This window comes from Natator depressus, chromosome 10, assembly GCF_965152275.1.
Source record: "Natator depressus isolate rNatDep1 chromosome 10, rNatDep2.hap1, whole genome shotgun sequence".
Classification (NCBI taxonomy): Eukaryota; Metazoa; Chordata; order Testudines; family Cheloniidae; genus Natator; species Natator depressus.
In genome coordinates, this window is record NC_134243.1 from 15,301,733 (window position 1) to 15,321,901 (window position 20,169).

At 38.0% G+C, this 20,169-nt stretch overlaps 1 protein-coding gene across 3 annotated transcripts in view; it reads left to right on the forward strand.

The window, feature by feature from the left end:
- BAIAP2L1 (BAR/IMD domain containing adaptor protein 2 like 1) overlaps positions 1 to 17,370 on the forward strand; it is a 59,824-nt gene extending 42,454 nt beyond the window's left edge. For 2 of the 3 annotated variants that reach the window (XM_074965268.1, XM_074965269.1), the window contains 8 exons: positions 828 to 980; positions 1,540 to 1,707; positions 2,475 to 2,592; positions 4,285 to 4,492; positions 4,847 to 4,924; positions 5,641 to 5,806; positions 15,734 to 15,774; positions 16,902 to 17,369. In XM_074965268.1, the coding sequence (XP_074821369.1) occupies positions 828 to 980; positions 1,540 to 1,707; positions 2,475 to 2,592; positions 4,285 to 4,492; positions 4,847 to 4,924; positions 5,641 to 5,806; positions 15,734 to 15,774; positions 16,902 to 16,977 (1,008 nt within the window). In that variant the 3' untranslated portion in view covers positions 16,978 to 17,369. Of the gene's footprint in view, positions 1 to 827; positions 981 to 1,539; positions 1,708 to 2,474; positions 2,593 to 4,284; positions 4,493 to 4,846; positions 4,925 to 5,640; positions 5,807 to 15,733; positions 15,775 to 16,901 lie in introns of all 3 variants that reach the window. The other variant, XM_074965267.1, reaches the window with a different exon arrangement.
- The last annotated feature ends 2,799 nt before the right edge of the window (positions 17,371 to 20,169 follow it).

Genomic DNA, 20,169 nt, shown 5'->3' on the forward strand with positions numbered 1-20,169 from the left:
TTCTTTATCTCCTATTTTCAATGTTTTTTCTTTATAAAATAGTTGAAATTTTAGCCAAGTATATTGAACATAATGTTTAGCTACAGCTTCTAGTTATTTGTACAATAACCTACATTCAGTAGAGGAAGGATTGTCTTGTGGTTAAGGTACTAGACTGGGATTCAGAAGATCAAAGTTTAATTCCCGCCTCTAACATAGACTTCCTTGATTACCTTGGTCAGGTCTCAATCTGTCTGTGACTCAGTTCCCCAGCCATAAATTGAGGTAGTGATAGTTCCATACTTCACAGTGGTTTTATGAGGATAAGTTTGTTAATATTTGTGAAACACTGATGGACTATAGTGATGGGAGCCCAAAGACAGGACCTGTGGGATTTAAAAAAAAAAAAAAGTCAGATAATAGATAACATCCTGAAGTTTAAAAAAAAATACACAAATTGATTTGTTCTGCTCACTTTCTGCTACTCTGAAGTAATCTTATGACCTATTTCAATTCTGTGTGGAGGCTAAAAGTTCTTTCCCTTTGCTACTGCACTGTATGGATTTTGGTTTTTTTGCCTTCTAATACGTGGAGGATTACTGGCAAACAGTCAATTTTGTCTACTTTGGTGGGCATAGTAAGGATAAATAATTATCTGAAATGTAAAAGATGTTTAAAGCAAAAGTTTCATGTTCCTTTACATACAGGAATTTAGGTTACTAGATTTCTTAAAATAATTCCACAAAGGAACAAGATATGCTTAGATAAGTAGAGTTGTGTAAGAAAAGTCAAGCTCATGAGTAGCCTATGCATAATTCATTATTAATTTATTAATTATTATTATTTAGTATTTGAAAACTGTGAGTTCTCGACAGAGTGATATTCAAAGATTTATTGCTGAAGGTTGCAGAGAAGCTCTACTTGAAGAAAAAAGAAGATTCTGTTTTCTGGTTGACAAGCACTGCAGTTTAACTCAGCACATGCACTTCTATCATAAACAGGTCAGTGTGGCTCGAAATCTAGGTAGCATGAATGCAAACAGTCATAGGGCCTAATCAGATGAGGTAAAACTCATAGAGCATAATGAGGTGAGACAAAACTCATCTCCTTAGTGTATGATGAGGTCCATAAATGATAAAGATAATATAAAATACATTATGTAGCTCATGAAAATTTTATTTATTTAATAGAAAAATGTTTTCAATGTAGTATTTTCAGTTAGTAATCCATTACTCCTTGTAGTAATAAATTATGACCGGAAACCAAATATTATTGAAAGATCTATGGATTGACAGAATAAATATTCCAATATCTCAGTCTTGAAGTAGGGCAGTTATTTCTATCACATAGCATTACTTTAAATTTGTATCTAAAGACTCCCTAACAAGAGTATTTATATTAGGCTAAGAGGCTATTTATATTAGGCTGAGACACATACAACCCCATATACTTCAATGAGTTTGCACTAATGTAATTAAAGGCAGAATGTGCCCCTTTACAATTCAAATGTTTTAACCAAAAAAGACATACATATTATGTAACTTTTTTTATTGGTTACAGTGTGCAGATTTACTTAACTCCAAGTTGCCTGGATGGCAGGAAATGTGTAGTGATGCCACAAAAGTGCCAGAAAAAGTTATGAATATGATAGAAGATATGAAGACGCCTGGTTCCACTCCAATCTCAGGAACTCCACAACCTTCACCAGTGACAGAGAGAAACAGTATGGTATGCATTGGTTACAAGTTCTCAAGGTTGGATTGATTTCCCTGATCTCTTCATGTACAAAAATATTTGGACTCAAAAGCCATAACAAACAACCTGAATTATGATTCTGAAATGAGTTACAAATTGGAACCTCAGTCCAGTAAATAGATGCATCAGGTAGATTCTTGTATCTTCACAAAGCCCCATTGACTCCAGTGAATTCTGGGTTGCCAGGAAAAAGAAGCCATAGGCTCTCATGTTCAGACCCCTATTTGTGGGGAAAATAATTTTTGGAAACACTTGAGTTTCTGAATGAAACTCAACTAAATTGGTAGCAAACAACGGTCATAATATACTTGGAACAGAGGACACCTATGTGTACTATAATTTACTTTGAGAGTATTTTTTCTGAATTAAAAAGAAACCTAAGTTTCTATTTTCAAATGATTGAAAAGATAACAGTGACTATATATCTGATGGAAATATATAGCAACCAGAATGTAACTGAATGGAATACTTACTTTAGAAACTAGGCCCCAGTCCTGCAACTGGTTCTGTGGGGGAAGGTCCTTGCACCCATGTGGGTCCAGTGGCAGAGGACTCTTTCAAGTTTATTTTTTTCCAATCAAAGAAGTTGGGCAGCTAAGGACCTTCCAAAATTTGAAGCTTGTATAATTTAAGAATATTTGGCTATTACCTTTTAGAATTCAGTGCTGCAAGTAATCTAAGAGGTCCCTGTCATTTTGTTACTATGATAACATTATCTTAATAAAACTTTGTGTCTGTAGGTTGGACGAGTGCCCCCTGCTCCTACAGTTAGAGCATTTACTAGTCCTTTAGTTGACATGTTTAACAATCCACCAGCAGTTCCAAAGGTTCCTTCAGAAAGATTAAGTAATTCAGCAGGTGAGTTTTTACTTGTTGAAATGTTATTTTAATATAGAAAATGGGCTTCGCTTTTGTTTTGCTACTGATATACAATAAATACAAATGACATACTGTGCTATCTATCAAAAATTAGTGTTGCTCTCTTGCTGTCCAAAGTAGTCACTATATGATATATCTTTGGAGTTCCAGCAGGAAAATCCTAGGGGAAGGAAAAATTGTCTTTCCAAAATGTTAGTGATATTCTTGGTAAAAAGATATTGCAGTAGGTAGCTGTCTAATAAGAAAAATTAAAATACTGAAGGGGGAAGAATGTTTTGTGGTAAAAGCACAAGTCAAGAGATCTAGATTCTGTTGTACTCTCTAGAGCCATGCACAGATACAAAATTTGTATCCGCATCCGATCCATGATCCACAAACATGGTCTGGATACAGATATCTGCGGATATAAAGTGGATATCCGCAGATTTGTCTCTGCTCTATCAATCTCTGCCAATTACTTCCTGATTTATTGTGATCAAGACTCAAAGTGGGATTTTCAAAAGCACTTAATGTTTCACTTCAGTGGGAGTAGATTTAGGCTAACAGAGTCTTTCGAAATCCCACCTTTAACCTTCCTTTGCCTTAACTTCCCCAACTATAAAATGGTGAAAAATAGTAGTGCAGTGCTGTAAAACTCTTGAGATTCTCCGATGAAAGTGTGATAAATTTTAATATCATCCTCATGAACTACAGTATTTGGTCAGTCACATGACTGTCACTTTGCATTTTTGGCATATTGGTGTGCCATTTTGTAAAGCCAAATGAAAATTGCTAGCATTCTAATTTAGCTTGTTCTCTCTTAATCTGAGTGATTATTTCAGTGCATCCAAGTAGTAAAAATGAACAAATATTGCATTGTTTAAAAAGGGTGCCAAAAGTAGTTTTGAAAAACAAGTGTGAGGGGGAAATGGGTCTACTATTTCATTGCTTCTCACTGCTCAAATGGAAAGTCCCATTAAGATTTGGGAAATCCCATCAAGATTAGGATATGTTGTAGTGGTGTTAAAACATTACCTCCAGATTATATTCTGCTTGTTAGAAAAAAACCTAGGGCAAGATCATAAGTTAAGGAATGCACAAAATTCTCCAAGATAATCAAAATAATGCTTGGCTCTTCTGCTCAAACACACACAAACCATTTATTATGTATAGTAGTTATGTCATTGACAAAGATTTGAGACATCCCTGTCATCACATTAATGGCCTGATTTTTCAGTGGTGTCAAACACCTGCATCTTTCACTGACTTCAACTGAAGCTGAGTTCTTGTTACATCTGAAAAGTCAGATTTTATAGGCCTTTAGTTTCTGAACACAGTTAAAATCTTCTGGAACCGGAAATGATAGCATGTAAGGTTTCTCATCAATGTATACTTTAGCAATATCCAGTCACTAGAGGAAACCAGTCATGGTCATTACATTCTGTGCATGTTTTACATTTACTAATTTAGAGTTATTGCACTAGCCATAGTATTTCCTATACTTAGCAGAAGGAATATTGTGGTAATGTTAATTATTTGCAAATGGCAGTTGTGAAGATTTTACTGTAACAGGACAATAGATAGTTTGGAAGTGCTGTTTGGTGGAAATTTTGGTGCTGCTGTTTTTCTCTTTTTAGGTACCTGTTTCACTCTGTTACCCTGTGGTTATTGTTACATTGATTTTTTTAACAGATAATTCAGAGGATGCCAGTTTATCACATTCAACTTCTGTTGCCACAGGACTGAACATAATGACAAGGCAGAAAGTAAAAACTATCTTTCCGCATACTGCTGGAACTAACAAGACATTACTTAGCTTTGCACAGGGAGATGTCATCACACTTCTTATAGCTGAAGAAAAGGATGGATGGCTTTATGGGGAACATGACTCTACTAAAGTGTAAGTCAATCAATGTATTACCTGATTCCAGCATTAGAGGGACACATGCATTTTATTCTATTTTGTCTATTTAAATTGTCAAGTAGTTTTTTGCTTCCCTGCTCACTGTCATTGATTGGGAATTCTGAGAGAAGTGTTCAGCAACCAGGAAAGTGTTACTGTGGAGGCAAATTTGTCATACAAAAAGTAGTATATATACAAAATCCCCTGAAAACAGTATCACCAAAAGCCAGACATAAAAGCTAAATCTTCATCCAGCCTTGTTGAGCCTGCTCTTCCATACAGTGCTATCAATTTAAAAGTATAAACACTCAAGTAAATATATCAAGTTGTCCATTTTTTCCCTTTTTACAGGAAAGGATGGTTTCCATCATCATATACAAAGCTACTAGAAGAACCAAGTGATGAAACAGTACATGTTCCAGTGCGAAGGTAATATTATGGGGTTTGTTGAACTGCTTAAAGATCTTTAAACTTTACAGAAACTCTTTGTCCTAGTGATGCACACAGCCAGTTACCTAGTCCTGCTCTGTTCCCGGAGGTGGAAGGGTGGGTGCTGCTTGTCCGGCGACTGATGAAAGAGAGAGAAATCCTTCCAGAATGCACTCGGTGTAAATCCTCCTGTCTTCCCCACCCTCTCCTCCCTGGTGCACATGATGGGTTGGTCTACTCTGGTCACTTCCTGTTCTCCCCCTGGGCTCCACTCAGTTAAATCCATCCCCCTTTCTCCTCTCTCATAATCCAAATGCAGTAGGAACCATTAAATGAGTCTCTTCTGCTTTTTTCTGCTGGCTAGACAAAGACCCACCACATTCTGTTGAGGTGTTCACAGTTTCTAATAAACTTTTTTTCTTCTTAAATTAATTTCTCCTAGAGTTTTATTGTTCAGTAATATGATCTATACTATAAATATTTTCGAACATTATATGTTCTTTCTCATATGCCTTGATTACACACCATCTTCTTTCACCAAAGACCCATATCTATTAAAACACTTTAAGCGCAAGTAGTCCCACCGAAGTTAATGGAACGAGTCATGTGTTAAAAACTAGGCACATGTTTTTATGTTCTTTGCTGGACTGGGGCCGAAACCAGTATCAGTTGTTGTTTTAATTAAGCTATTATGTGCTTTTTTTTTTTCCTTTTAGCGCTGCACCAATCAGAAGTATCAGTTCTATAAATATAGCAGATAAAGGTGGTGTTGTCCTCCCCCCACCAGATTATCTGGGATCATTGCAAACAGGCACAACTTCAGATATGAGAGTAGATTCTTCCAAAGGTACTACTGGGGCCAGACCAGAAAGCACAACTCCTGTGAGTAAAATGGCACTACATTTAATCAATTATATGGGTCCAACTGTTCTTTTCTATCCTTATCATTTGTCTGGCCATCTGACTGAACTCCTCACAGGCTCAGTGTACTGTTTACTCTTGTTCACTCTTGAACACCATGTATGCACGTGCCTCATCAGCCAGCAAACCCTTTTTGTCCGGGCAGGATGTAGCGAGCACTCCTCCTTTAGCGCCCCCTGCTGACAGCCATTGCAGGCCCTTGGTGGGGTACTTCTTGCAACTCAGCCCTCCAGCCAGATCACAGAGATTTCCACGCCTTATGGGATAAACCAATAGTCCAACAAGCAATAGTCCATCGGCCTTACACTGGGCCTTCATTCCAACTCTGGACTCACTAGCCCTGACCACTGGTATCCAGAAGTTTTGGTAGTCCTGACCTGTGCACCTTCTTCAGTAGGCTAGTAGTGGGGACAACAGTCCCACTCCCTCCCTCCCTCCTTCTCCCCTGGGTTCCAGTCCTGTGCCTTTTAATAAACAGTTACGGCCTGACTACACAGACCCATTGCTCCATCCCTAGACCACTTCCTACCTTCTTCCCCTGTTGAGAGCCTTTGCCATAGCTTCTTCCCAGGATCAAACTGTATCAGCTTCTCCCTCTCCAAATCTCTTCCACAGGCTCACTGCAGAGCTTGTTAGAACTTTCTGTCATCCAACTGGTTCTGCTGCAGGAGAGTTTGCTCCACCCCCCTGACAGGGCAATCCCTATCCCAGCAGGAGTCTTCCTGCTCCCTGCAGGCCTCTTCACCAGTACCAAGAATCCTGGGCAGACTTCCTTCCTTCCTTCCTTCCACTTTCCTTCCCAAGAGCCTTGGACTCCCAGCAGCAGTCCTACCTTCCTTAACGGAGGATCTGTCTGTCAGCAGTCCCACTCAGCTCCCTGACTCCAGCCAGGCTTCTCTTGTTGAGAAAGCCAGAGATCTGCCAGGTTCAGCCTTTTTAATTTCCCCACACGCACACTGCAGGTGTAGCCGGGTGAGGCTGATTGAGCCCACAGCTTACATTAACAACTTCTGCCCCCATCACACACCCCTGGTGTCAAAGTCTCAGCAATTGCTCTCAACAAAATTTTTTTTTTTTTTTGCCAAACTGTCCCCACTGTAAGAGTTATTTTTCCTGAAGTCTAATTTAAACATTTTCCTTTGGAAGCTCAGGCTACTACTTATTAAACTACCTTTAACCACCTGAAGTAATTTTTACTTCTCACTGTTGTTATACAATACCTCCTCTAATCTACATTTACAAGTTCATCTACTTTTCTCTAAAACAGAAATACCCAGTTTCTCTTTGTCATACATCCCTGTCATTTTATCGAATTGGTTACTCTTTATTTAGATTCTCGCTAATACAAAATAAGCATTTAATGTAAACAATTCTGTGTTGTTATTTCACTTCAGAAAGTGGAGATGCTTCTTAGCATGCGTAAAAAGGATAGATAGATTAGACAGACAGACAGACCCATTGTTTTTAATACATTCAAAAAATAACAATGTAATAAACATTAAAAACTGACATCTTATTTTAATTGCTAATCAATAGCAGACAAGCCTAAAAATAACAATGCCAAAGTTAATGTGTGTCCTTGGGGCCCTGATCCAATGGCCACTGAAGTCAGTTGGAGGCTTTCTATTGAGTTCTGTTGACACTGGATCAAGCCTTTTTAGGAAACACCACTTTTTTTCCATTTCAGTCCTTGTCTTTCAGCTAACATTAAGAAGGGAGAGGAATTGTTTAGGCGCAGACCTAGGAATAATATGATGATTTTTTGGAAGTGAAATTGAGGCTGAATGTTGAGAAAACTTCCCAGCACTGGAAGATATTAAACACTTGAATAAAATCTCAGGGAAGGTGATGGAAAACTCATCACTTACGCCATTTTAAAATTATAATAGTCCAAGCAATTGAGAGTAATGAGCCGCATTCTGCCTTCAGAAAAATCTGTGCAACCCCATATAAGTAAATGGTATTGGGTGGGTATAACTGACAGCAGAATATAGCTCATAGTCTATAAAATAATCCTACACTGGCCAGGGGGAGTATTTAGACACACACATTAAGTCCCATACCCTGCAAACACGCACGACTGAATGGACTGCATTTTTTACCTATTCATTTGTAAGCCTGGTAGTTTAGCCATTAAATCTGAATACAAATGCTGCATGTTGATTGCTGTATACCTAACTCTGATAAATGATTTTACGCAGATTGTTTCCAAAATTCCTGAAACAGAATACATGCTTTGGGGGGAAAAAATCTGCTTTAATATAACAGTCCATAAGGCAGTAGTTGAAACTCTGCTAAAACTGAGATGCTGTACCACAGTAAGATGCCAGACTTGATAAGTGTATAATTCCAGAGTGAGTTTCTTTAAATTCCATATTGCATACCATTCTGTCACAGACGACTAACTAAACAGAATTCACATGTAGTTACTGCACCAGAAATAAACAAAAAACTAGTAGGACTGAATTAAATATTTTATAACTATAGTAAATTTAATTAGCACTGTAGGTGTCATGTTTGTGCTTGCTAAGTGATCTGTTGGCATATATAGTAGTAATGAGAATGCCCTTGTAAATCTCATACTGTGGCAATGTGAAATATGGAAGTCTCAGAACATCCTGCTGGGAAAGTGAAAAGCAGAAACTGAAAGTTTGTTACATCTTTTTGATTAATATTAAAATATTCAGTTAGTGATCAATAATATGTATATGATAGTACTTGAGAGCAGTGACTTTCAGGTGGCATCAGAAAACTATAATCTTTATCAAAGAGGTCTCTCTCTCTCTCTCCTTTTTTAATTAATCTGTTAATATAATTAGACATGTGCAAGTCCTTAGATATAATGGTGGTGGGCACCTTTTTAGATTGGACAAAATAGATTAGCCTATATATTTGTGTCTGCATATGTATATTTGTGGTTCTCTGTCCATGTGTATCTCAAAAACGTGGAGAATGAGCAATATTTCTGGAGATTTAGGAACTAGTAAATGCTAGTTTTAATAATGATTTAATAAACAATAAGTAAATGTTATAGTGTTATTTTGAAGATATGAACTCAGGCAAAAAGATTTAAATAAAACACGTTAACCAGTTATAAATACAAGTTATGATGACGTATCTGAAAGTTGGGTTATTTCCTTTAAAAATAAAATAAAGGAGGGAGCATTTACATATGAAATAATGAAGTTTGACATGCCCAGAAGGGGAAAAATTTATCTGAATTCTCCTTGAGGAAGAAACAATATTTCTTTGAAGAATTAATTGTCATAACATGCCAATCCAAATTTTGATAATTTTTTTTTAAATAAAACACATGACCTACAGTATATGACTGATTCCTTTAAAGAATCTAAAGATTTGCCAGAAGTTCAGCTAGCTAGGTCTCCTGGAAATGTCCTCTCTTACTGCATATAGTTTCCAATGCAGTGAGCTTCCCTTTGATCCTCTGTTGTCTTGCTTTGGAGTTCCACAAGAATATCCACACATGCACAAGAAGAATTACTTGTAGTGACAAGCCAAAATATATATCACTTGCAGATGCAGAAACTCAAAGATTTCCTACCAAATGAGAATGTTTGTTTGATAAATAATTCAATACTTCCCATGAAAAGTAAATGTCTGACTCTTGCAAAGGCTATGCTATGAGCTGGAGAGTGATTCCCCCGGTTGCGTATGCATTCTTGCACTAGCTCTCAGCGAGATAGCAGTGTAGTCACGGTAGCAGCAGCGGAGTCTTTGGTCTAAAATAGTGCTTTTTTTGAGAGTACGGATTTTTTTTTTTAATTGCTGTTAAAGGGCTAACTGATTATTGCCAGTACATGGTGGCATTTGCTGCTGGTTTTGTTTTTCAGATGTGGTTTGTGTTTTATGTATCAAAGATGCCTAGAGCTTGGAATAAGCACCTTTTTATGGTATTTATGGATTTATAAAGGGAAAAATGTAAAACAAATGGTGCCTCATTCCAGTACACGTACTGAAACTGATCTTGACATTAAAATACTGGCCTATGATATGCAATTAATAAAAGGGAATTTTAAAGCCTATATATAAAATATTTTAAAATGCGATATATATCCACTTGTGCATGACTCTCCTACCTATGTATTTATTAATTTTCAAATGTTAATTTGTTATGTGGGTATAAAATAGGGGACAGATCCTGGTCTATCCACCAGAACTACAACCTTAAATAGAAAACAGTAATTGAACATATTATCTGTTTGCTTATATGTCACTTCTCACAAGGCATTTAAGTGTAATCTTAATGTTTACATTTCAAAAATATTTTCAGACTGGGAAACAGAATTAGTTATTTAAAAAAAAAATCAAAATATTACTTCTCCTTTCTCCTGGCTTACATATTCCTTTAGGGTTGAACATTGCTTTTTTGGGGGTGCATGACCATTCCTTCAATGCAGGAGTGATGGCGGTGCTACAGCACCCCCCAGGCTTGAAGTGGTTTCCATCATATACAGGGTTTAGTTTTCTTCAGTGGCTTTCAGTACACCCACTATAAATTGTTCCCATGCCACTGCTTCAACGAGCATAACAACAATTTATACACTTGAGCATGGCTACAGCTCCGAACATTGTACATGTAAATGTTCTTCCAATAGCCATAGTGCATTTGTTGTTAAACTCTGTAGACAGTTATGCTATTACTTTGTTTGCTTTTGGATTTATTATTAGATGTGGTAAACAGCTGTTGTTGCCAGTGGTGCAAGTAAAATCCATTTCTTACTGGTACGGGGTGGGGTCACCAACTAAGGAGGGCGTGTGACCTCCCCACGTGACCCTCTGTGTGACTCACTGGCCCACCCCCAGCCCAGGGCCCCCATGCTTTCCCCGTCCCCTCCCCATGATCCATCCCATGTTACCTGTCCTCCTGCTGCACTGGAGACTCCGGGGCAGGGCTCTCCCAGGAACCCCAGCGGGGAAAGGAGCAGAATCCCTAACCCCACACCCTGCCCTTCCACGGAGCTGTGTCTCCATCTGTGTACTACAGGCTCAGCAGCAGCCCCGCCAGAGGACAGTGCTGGGGAGGCGAGGCTGGGGGCGGGCGGTATAGCCGCTGGAGCAGCTGCCGGCGTTCTACTCCTTTCCCCACTGCTGCCCCTCTCAGCGGGGAAAGGAGCAGAACTCCCAGCCCTGTCCACCAGCCCTCTTCTCCAACGGGGCTGCTGCTGTGTCCTTCCAGTACTCCATACCAGCTATAAATAGCTTGCTGGTACGGTGTACCAGAGCATACCGGCATACTTGCACTGCTGGTTGTTGCTGACCTGCCAGATGTTTTCTTTATTTGGAACAGAAGATGTGACTAGCTGCTATATATTTCAAGGCGGAAAAGTCATTCATAAATTCTATGGCCCATACATACTTGACGCCTTCTTACTAAAAGAGTACATCCAGATTGTTCATTGAGTGCTCTGAGCAAACCATTTTCTAAGCTACGTTTTCTAAGCTAAACTTCAATAAGTGGTTTTACTTACTTACAATGATAAGTAATTAATTCTGTTGCATAGAACTGTATGACCTCACTACCATGCAGGGTTTCTAGGGTAACTTGCTCCCGTGAGAATAAAACTTCTTACACTCCATAAAATGGATTTCCAAAAAAATAAGATTTATATTCTAGCTTTGGGTGAATTTGTAAATCAACTACAGTAGAACCTCAGAATTATGAATTGATCAATCAACACACACCTCATTTGGAACTGGAAATATGCAATCAGGAAGCACCAGAGACCCAAAAAAAAGCAAATATGGTACAGTACTGTGTTAAAAAAAAATACTGGGAAAGTTTTAAAAAAAGATTTGACAAAGTATCTAGGAACTTCCAAAATGATGATGTGAACAAAGCATCGACATTATGAAACATTTGCAGTTTTCATTTTTGGATAAAGAATAAATGAGCCTTAACAATTATATAATGTCAGAATTATATATTGGTTCATTTATTCTGTGGCTAACTGGTGAGTCCTACTAGATCAACGTGTCCTTTGACGATAATCACATTTGCAATAGTTTAAAGATTTATTAGCCCAGGGGAAGTTGCAAAGCAAGCAGTACAGTGAGTTCTTTGCCATGACAGGGAAAGAGGTGACTTACTGTAGTTCTGTTAAATTATTGCATCAGTAAAGTTGTCTCAGCAGCATTGTGCTGTGTAGTTTTTCATATGGTTAATTTACCTCTGGTGACTTTTAGAGACCATTCATTGTAGGTGATTTTTTAAAAAAAATTAATAAACATAATGATAGTGTCCCCCGTGCTGTCATTGCATGGAAAAACCCAGAGGAAGAGCAAAATCACCTGTAAAATTCTGGCATGTTCCCCTTGGGTAGTTAGAGCTGCATGCTCCCCTCAGAGGAAAAGATGGGTTTATAGCCTCTTAGAAAGGAGAGAGGGGCACTACAGGCAAGCTCTGTGGATACTAAATGTACATAGGGAAAAGTGAGTTCCACAGTTCCTGAGGATGTGGGCTTCATCATTTCTGTCTGGGGTGCCCCTAAGGCCTGGCAGCAACATTTCTGCAATGCCCACTTGCCACCCCCAACCTTTTCTACTCCAGAAGGGATAGAGTTGTAGAGAGAAATCACCGCCACTTACATTAGAAGGGAAGTCAGCTGTGGAGAGTCATGCCTGCTCTATACCCCTTGCCTACTCCAACTCTTTCCCTTAAAAGAACCCACAAAACTCAGACCAAGTGGAGCTCACAGTGAGGAGCTTGCACATATTCAGGGAAAAGGAGAGCACTTACTGCCTGTCCCTCCCACTTCTGTGGCAGTTTTTTTTTTAAACCCCTTTCCCTGTGAAGCCATAGAAACTGGTTCCATGTAACACCAGGCTGATCTAGAATGTTCCGCAATATTCAGTTAGTGTTCAAATGGAACAATATACAACGGTATGCAATTTATACTGAAGCACAGTTTAACTCATTGAAGTATTTTGACTTACAAAGAGTGGATAGCTTAGTGGCTTAAGTATTGGGGTTTTGCTTCTGTGTTCTTGGTTGAAAGCTGAGGCAATGAAAGCTACTTTCACTTCATGAAAACTCTCACAGACCTTGGGAGGCAAGCCAGTCCTCGCTTACAGACAGCCCCCCAACCTGAAGCAACTACTCACCAGCAACTACACACCACACCACAGAAACACTAACCCAAGAACCAATCCCTGTAACAAACCCGTTGCCTACTCTGTCTCCAAATCTACTCTAGTGACACCATCAGAGGACCCAACCACAAGCCAAACCATCAGGGGCTCGTTCACCGAACATCTGCTAATGTGATATATGCCATCATGTGCCAGCAATGCCCCTCTGCCATGTATATTGGCCAAAACGGACAGTCTCTGTGTAAAAGAATAAATGGACACAAATCAGACATCAGGAATGGTAACATACAAAAGCCAGTAGGAGGACATTTCCGTCTCCCTGGACATTCTATAACAGATTTAAAAGTAGCCATACTTCAACAAAAAAAAAAATTCAAAAACAGACTTCAAAGAGAAACTGCAGAGCTACAATTCATTTGCAAATTTAACACCCTTAATTTGGGCTTGAATAGGGACTGGGAGTGGCTAGCTCACTAAAAAGCAATTTTCCCTCTCTTGGTATTGACACCTCCTATTCAGTTATTGGGAATGGACCACATCCACCCTGACTGAATTGGCCTTGTCAGCACTGGTTCTCCAGTTGTAAGGTAACTCCCTTCTCCTCATGTGTCAGTATATTTATGCCTGCATCTGTAATTTTCACTGCATGCATCTGAAGAAGTGGGTTTTTTTACCCACGAAAGCTTATGCCCAAATAAATCTGTTAGTCTTTAAGGTGCCACCAGACTTCTCATTGTTTTTGTGGATGCAGACTAACACGGCTACCCCTCTGATATTTCACTTCATGGGGCAGAAAGATTCCTTACAGAACAATTACATTTAAAAGGATTAGTTTAGCAGTTCAGGTTTTAAAAATACTTCATTTTGATGGGAGGGGAGGCATGGCATGTTTGTTTCATAACAAGCAACCCATGATTCAGGCTATGATACACCAAGGTATTTAAACACTTCAAGGGTGTGAGCAATCGCATTGACTTCAATGGGACTGCTCATGCACATAAAGTTAGTTACATGCCTAAGTACCTTGCTGAATTGGGGCCTAAATGAGTATGGATCCCTAAATACCTTTTCACCCATACTGGTGAAATCAGAACCCATACATCTAGATTTAACTATGTTGATACAACTGTTTAAGGTTTTATAGACCCTTGTTTACCAAACCAATTTTCTTTCTAACTGTTGTATACTTAAAAAATTAAACACCTAGAATAGCCATGCAAAGGAAATGCTTAGTGTAAACCAAATGAGGACTGGTTGACAATCCTGTATTCCTATAATTTTATTCAAGTGTGTGTGTATATTCAAATATAAAACAGTAATTTTTCATATTAGTAATGGCAGTTTTTCATCATCTTTGAACTGCTTTCGTTCTTCTGTTGACAACTGTTAAAAGCAACATGATTGTTTATTCTACAGTATAAATTTATTGAACTGATTTATGCATTGACTTATACAGTTGATTTAGTATAATTTTTCTCCCTAATAGGCAGTATAAAGGGGAACGAGTTTAATGGCCTCAAGAAAACATTGCAGATTTGTGTCTGAAATGTCACCGCTATGATAGCTTTCCTTATCTCAGCTGTAAAACTGACTATTGTAGTAACATTATGGCAGTGCAACACTGCCATCTTTTGGGTAATTATCTGAACTTCACAACTGAATATGGATTTCAGGAGGAAAAGTAATGTACAGTACCAGATAATTTTAGCCATACAGTAATATTTTGTCTCATATTTAAATATGTGACCATGAATAGTAATGAAATGGTAAAGATATGGCTATTCCTTTTTATTGTATCACACTACTACAGATAGTGGAGAAAGCACAGATCCATGTAAAAATTATATTTTTTTCAGTGCAAAAGCGTAATGGAAGGGTCTGATTTTGAACTCAATCCATTGTAACTCTGCAGTAGCTACACTGAAGTAAATGCAGATAGACTAGAGTGCAACTAGTATAAAACAGATCAGAATCGGTGCCCTACTGTTTTTAATTTCAAACCTGCAATTAAATTGGGTGATGTCTTTATGTTTTACATGATTTCACAATGTATCAAGCAGATATATCGATTACATCCTGTTTATAGAAATAACATTTAAAATATGCATTTGCATTCTTACAACTGAGCAGGTCCAGACCAGCCATTCATGCATTGGTGTCTTATTGAAATCACTAGCATTTTACAAATTGTGTGTTATGTTAATGACTGCTGCAAGTAATGAGGCTCATAAATTTAGAGGAATGAATTGTAATATGCTGCGATAGGTAGATATAGCATCTTGGGATTCTTAACCTGTCAGATCAGTAGATTTCTCCCAACCTATTTTAGAATCTTCTTTTACTTGGTTAATTGTTTTTGTTCCAATGTGTTTTTATAACTCCTGATTTGATCTATAATATGCAGATAACCCGTGCAGACCTTACATTTGAAAACAATAGAAGGGTAATAGGGTGAAGATCTCTGCGGGTCTCCATTATGTATTTGACTTTTTTATTTAATGTTCTAAGTTTGATATTCAAGCATTGGTCTTACTGTTTTTTCTTCTCCGTACCCCTCTGCATTTGAACTGCTATCGTCCCTTCCTGTTGGCTGAGTATTTCATTGTGCAGCCAAATAATGTGGAATGGTGAATGTTGGGAATACTTAATTTGTTTAAATATAAAATTATTCTTGACTATCAAACAACTGCAAGCAGGTAGCTTATCTTTCTAAACAATTTTCAGAATTGATGTGGTAAATTGTATAACACAGATAATAGCCTCTCTTTTCCTTTGCAGAAACCGGTTATAAATGGCATTATAAAACCACCTTTCCTAAGGTATGTTTTGTTCAGCTTATAATTTAATTAAATAAAACAAATGTTAAAATAACAGGCTAATGCAGTAGTAGTTGGTTGTTATCTTAAAAGGAAAACAGATGTCCATTTTGCAGTTTCCCCTACTGGGCAGCAGTAAAATAGCATGGCACACATTACAAATCAGGCTTTCACTTAGGAGCAGGCTGATGATTCCTTCCGAGGGCAAGTCTACACTGCAATTAAAAACACTGTGGGGTCCTCCCACATAACAGGGTCCTCGAGCCCGGGCTCCAGCACAAGTCTGAACATCTGCACTGCAATTAAACAGCACCTTAGCACGAGCCTGCATCAGCTGGCACAGGCCAGCCACAGGTTTTTAATGGTAGTGTAGACATACCCTGAGAATCTTTGCAGTGTAGCCATATTACCCCCCCACCCCCCCCCAGCACAGGGGGTTGGTCCTTCTGTGGGGAATTAGCCCCAGTGAAGCCAATGGGATTTTTCCTCTTACATGAAAGGTAGCAGGGTCAAGCTCCTAGTTTGGGGTTAAACAGAGGAAACAAAAGATTGGAAAGAAAAAGCAATGAGAACATCACTCCTGCTTCAACCAGTTTTAAGAAAGTCCCAAATACGGAAAGTGAAAGCTTCTTGGGCTACACAGATGAAAAAGAGTTTGCTCTGTTAAGAGCCCTCAAATTGAACCCATAAAAATATTTTTCATTCTAGTTAAGTTAAAAATAATTGTAAAGTGTCTTGGAGTTGAAACACTCATTTTATTCTTCACGTAAGGGTCAGTGCAGAGAAGGAAATGTAAATTTTAGTCTTAAATTGTTGCACAATACCATTTTACTGCAGCATTTAATTCCTAGTGTATTTTTAATAGAAAGAAATGTGTTTTCTAAAAATTCAACCTTGGGGAAAAAATCCAAATAACTCCCTGAAACAAGTGCATGCATACGATAGCCTCCATTCAACCAAGTACTCAAGCATATACTTAAATCTATCCCTGTTCAGTAAAACACATAAGCACAAGTACATACTTAAGTGTTTTACTGAATGGTAGCTTATGAGAGTTACTTTTTAGTCATGCTACTCATATACCCTGTCTTGCCCTCACACCTGTAGTAATTTCATATTTCTTTTCACAGCGGAGAAAATCCTTTTACCACTGTGAAACTCCGACCAACAGTAACAAATGATAGATCAGCACCAATAATTCGATGAATATATCATTCATGAAAATATTTTTACTCCCTGTAAACACTATGTTTAGCAATATGATTTACAAAGGCTGTTTATTTAAATGTAACTAGTGTACATTAGGAGAATATTGAAGTGGATTTCTGATTTTAAAACAATCCATCTGCATTCTAAATGAGATAATTGCTCTGGGTTAAAATGTTTGAGAACTTTGGCTTGATTTTACACTACATGCCTTTTTTAGGAAGAAAGTTGTAAAAGACTGGGGGAAGTTTGAATACTGTAATTACCTGCATACTTAATATTTTATCAAAATGTTCTCTCTGTGTCTTATGGAAAATACCACACATAAGTTTGTGTTTAAGTCTGCATATATGGTTTAGTAGATATATAAAAGAAAAAACTGCATTTTTTTAATAAAAGGAACAATGCAACTGTTGCCTTAATAATAAGAGTAGAAGTTTGACTGTATAAAATGATTATGTATTGCATTGTTTTGTTTAAGATAGATGCCTTAGGTTATAAAAAAAATAAATATTTATCCTCTAAGAGCTTAGACAAATGTAGTATGCTTTGCTTGATGTTAAAATGCGAATTATTTATCTGAAGTATCAGTATAAAGCTACTAAAATTATACAGAGTGACTTTTAGTTCAGTAATGTTCTACTCTGAAAAAGTATTATTGTTCTCATGAAATAACTATTTAAAGTGTGAAAAAAACACCCATTTGCAGTATGGTACTATCCTAGTAATATAAGTAAACATTTTGTTGCCTACACCTAAATAGACAGTGCACCTTCAAGTCACAGAAATTCAAAATGGAAGAAATTTAGTTATCTTGTCCATTCCCCTGCAACTGCAGGATTGTTCTGAACATTGTATTTAAAGGGGTATTATTATATGGCTATATTTAATGTTACAGGCTTGGTGGTCTGACCACAGAAAACTGAGTTCTAATCATGGTGATACTGATACTTTGAACCCCTAAATCCTCATCTGTGCCTTTCACCCTACTGCTCCAAAGTCTAGTCTCCTAAAAGAGGCAGAGTTGGGCCTTCTCATTTCCGGTAAATAATGACCAAGGAAAAACCCTGGTGCTGAAAGGTCAGTAGCCACCTACTGAGTGGTCTGTTTAACTCTGTTGACCCAGTGATCCACCACAGTTCTAAGCAGCACCATACTGTCAAGGTGCCATTTCCCAGATAAGTAAAACATAGATTTGACTATTTTTGGTCATTAAAATCCCATTGTATGTTTTTGCAAGAGTAGGGAAATCTGCATGAGAGTACTGGTCCAATTCAAACTTACTACATTTTGCTTTGTGTTCCTATGTTAGTCTTGTTGTATCACTTGGCTACCATGTTTAGTCACCCCCTTGGAGAAATTGGTATATATTGTTTCTGTATGCTGTAAATAGCCAAAATTTCAGAGTTAGGTAAAGTAATTCTTGTATCTAGTTTGTAAAGTGCTTTGCAATCCTTAAGCATTAGAAGCCCTATAGAAATGTAAGATTGTGAATATGTACTCATGGATATTGGCTCGTCAAGGTTCCCTCCCCACTCTGAACTCTAGGGTACAGATGTGGGGACTAGCATGAAAGACCCCCTAAGCTTATTCTTACCATCTTAGGTTAAAAACTTCCCCAAGGTACAAACTTTGCCTTGTCCTTGAACAGTATACTGCCACCACCAAGCGTTTTAAACAAAGAACAGGGAAAGAGACCACTTGGAGGCGTCTTTCCCCAAAATATCCTCCCAAGCCCTACACCCCCTTTCCTGGAGAAGGCTTGATAATAATCCTCACCAATTTGTACAGGTGAACACAGACCCAAACCCTTGGATCTTAAGAACAATGAAAAATCAATCAGGTTTTTAGAAGAATTGTAATTAAAGAAAAAGGTAAAAGAATCACCTCTGTAAAATCAGGATGGAAAATACTTTACAGGGTATTCAGATTCAAAACACAGAGGATCCCCCTCTGGGCAAAACCTTAAAGTTACAGAAAACAGGAATAAACCTCCCTCTTAACACAGGGAAAATTCACATAAAACAAAAGATAAACTAATCCGCCTTGCCTGGCTTACCTCTACTGGTTGCAATACTGGAGACTTGGATTAGGATGGGTTGGAGAAGATGGATTTCTCTCTGGCCACTTTCAGTCCCAAGAGAGAACACACACGTAAACAAAGAGCACAAACAAAAGCCTTCTCCCTTCCCCCCAGGTTTTGAAAGTATCTTGTTCCCTTATTGATCCTTTGGGTCAGGTGCCAGCCAGGTTAGCTGAGCTTCTTAACCCTTTACAGGTAACAGGATGTTGCCTCTGGCCAGGAGGGATTTTATAGCACTGTATACAGAAAGGTGGTTACCTTTCCCTTTATATTTATGACAGCTCTACTTTGAAAAGGTCAGGTACAGTGATCTGGAAAGAGATTTGTATAAAAAGCCATCTAACTATGAAACAAATAGGTAATGATCATTTGAAAAGTCTGAGGGGAACAGGCAGAAAGGTAAAATGAAGAACACAAACTGCCATACTGAACTGGATCAGTGGTCAGTCTGTTCAAGTTAATTACTGTGTTGGATAGTAGCCAACTGGCAAATATTTCAGCAGATGTAAAGATGCTGTACTGCACCAAATTCTGCAATATTAGACCATAGAGTCTGACTTCCTAAGCATATGGTAATCCACTTATGTCATAGCACTTGAAAAACCATTGGCCCACATGAACCTTTTAAAGCTTTGTTAATAAGCAGCCTTATCCTTTTATCTGTGACACTCACCTGTGACCTAGAAGGTTGCTAGGTGACCTAGAAGGCAAGAATCAAGCTCTTGCCAAACACTGAATGTATTTTTGTACAAAGATGGCCCTGCATCATCTCTGGTGGCTGTCCATGGGTAGTTATAGCTTCTGTAATTTTTCAAAAAGAAGGGACTAACGTGGATGTCCTGACCAATGCTCCCACTCTGCCTCTCAGAATATTGGCAAAGGCCATCTCTGCTAGCATTAACACACTGTTTGATCTTGCATAATCACTGCCACCAGAATCTAGTTAATTATGAAACACTTTGGAATTCATGGAGTACAGAGTACTTTTTATAAAGTATAGTTTTGTAAATAGTGAACATGTCTATTCCCAGTGTCAGTTTCTCAGAAATGGTTAAATTCTATAAGAAAAGGAAAAAAAAACCAAACAATTTAATGGAAGTAATCTTCAC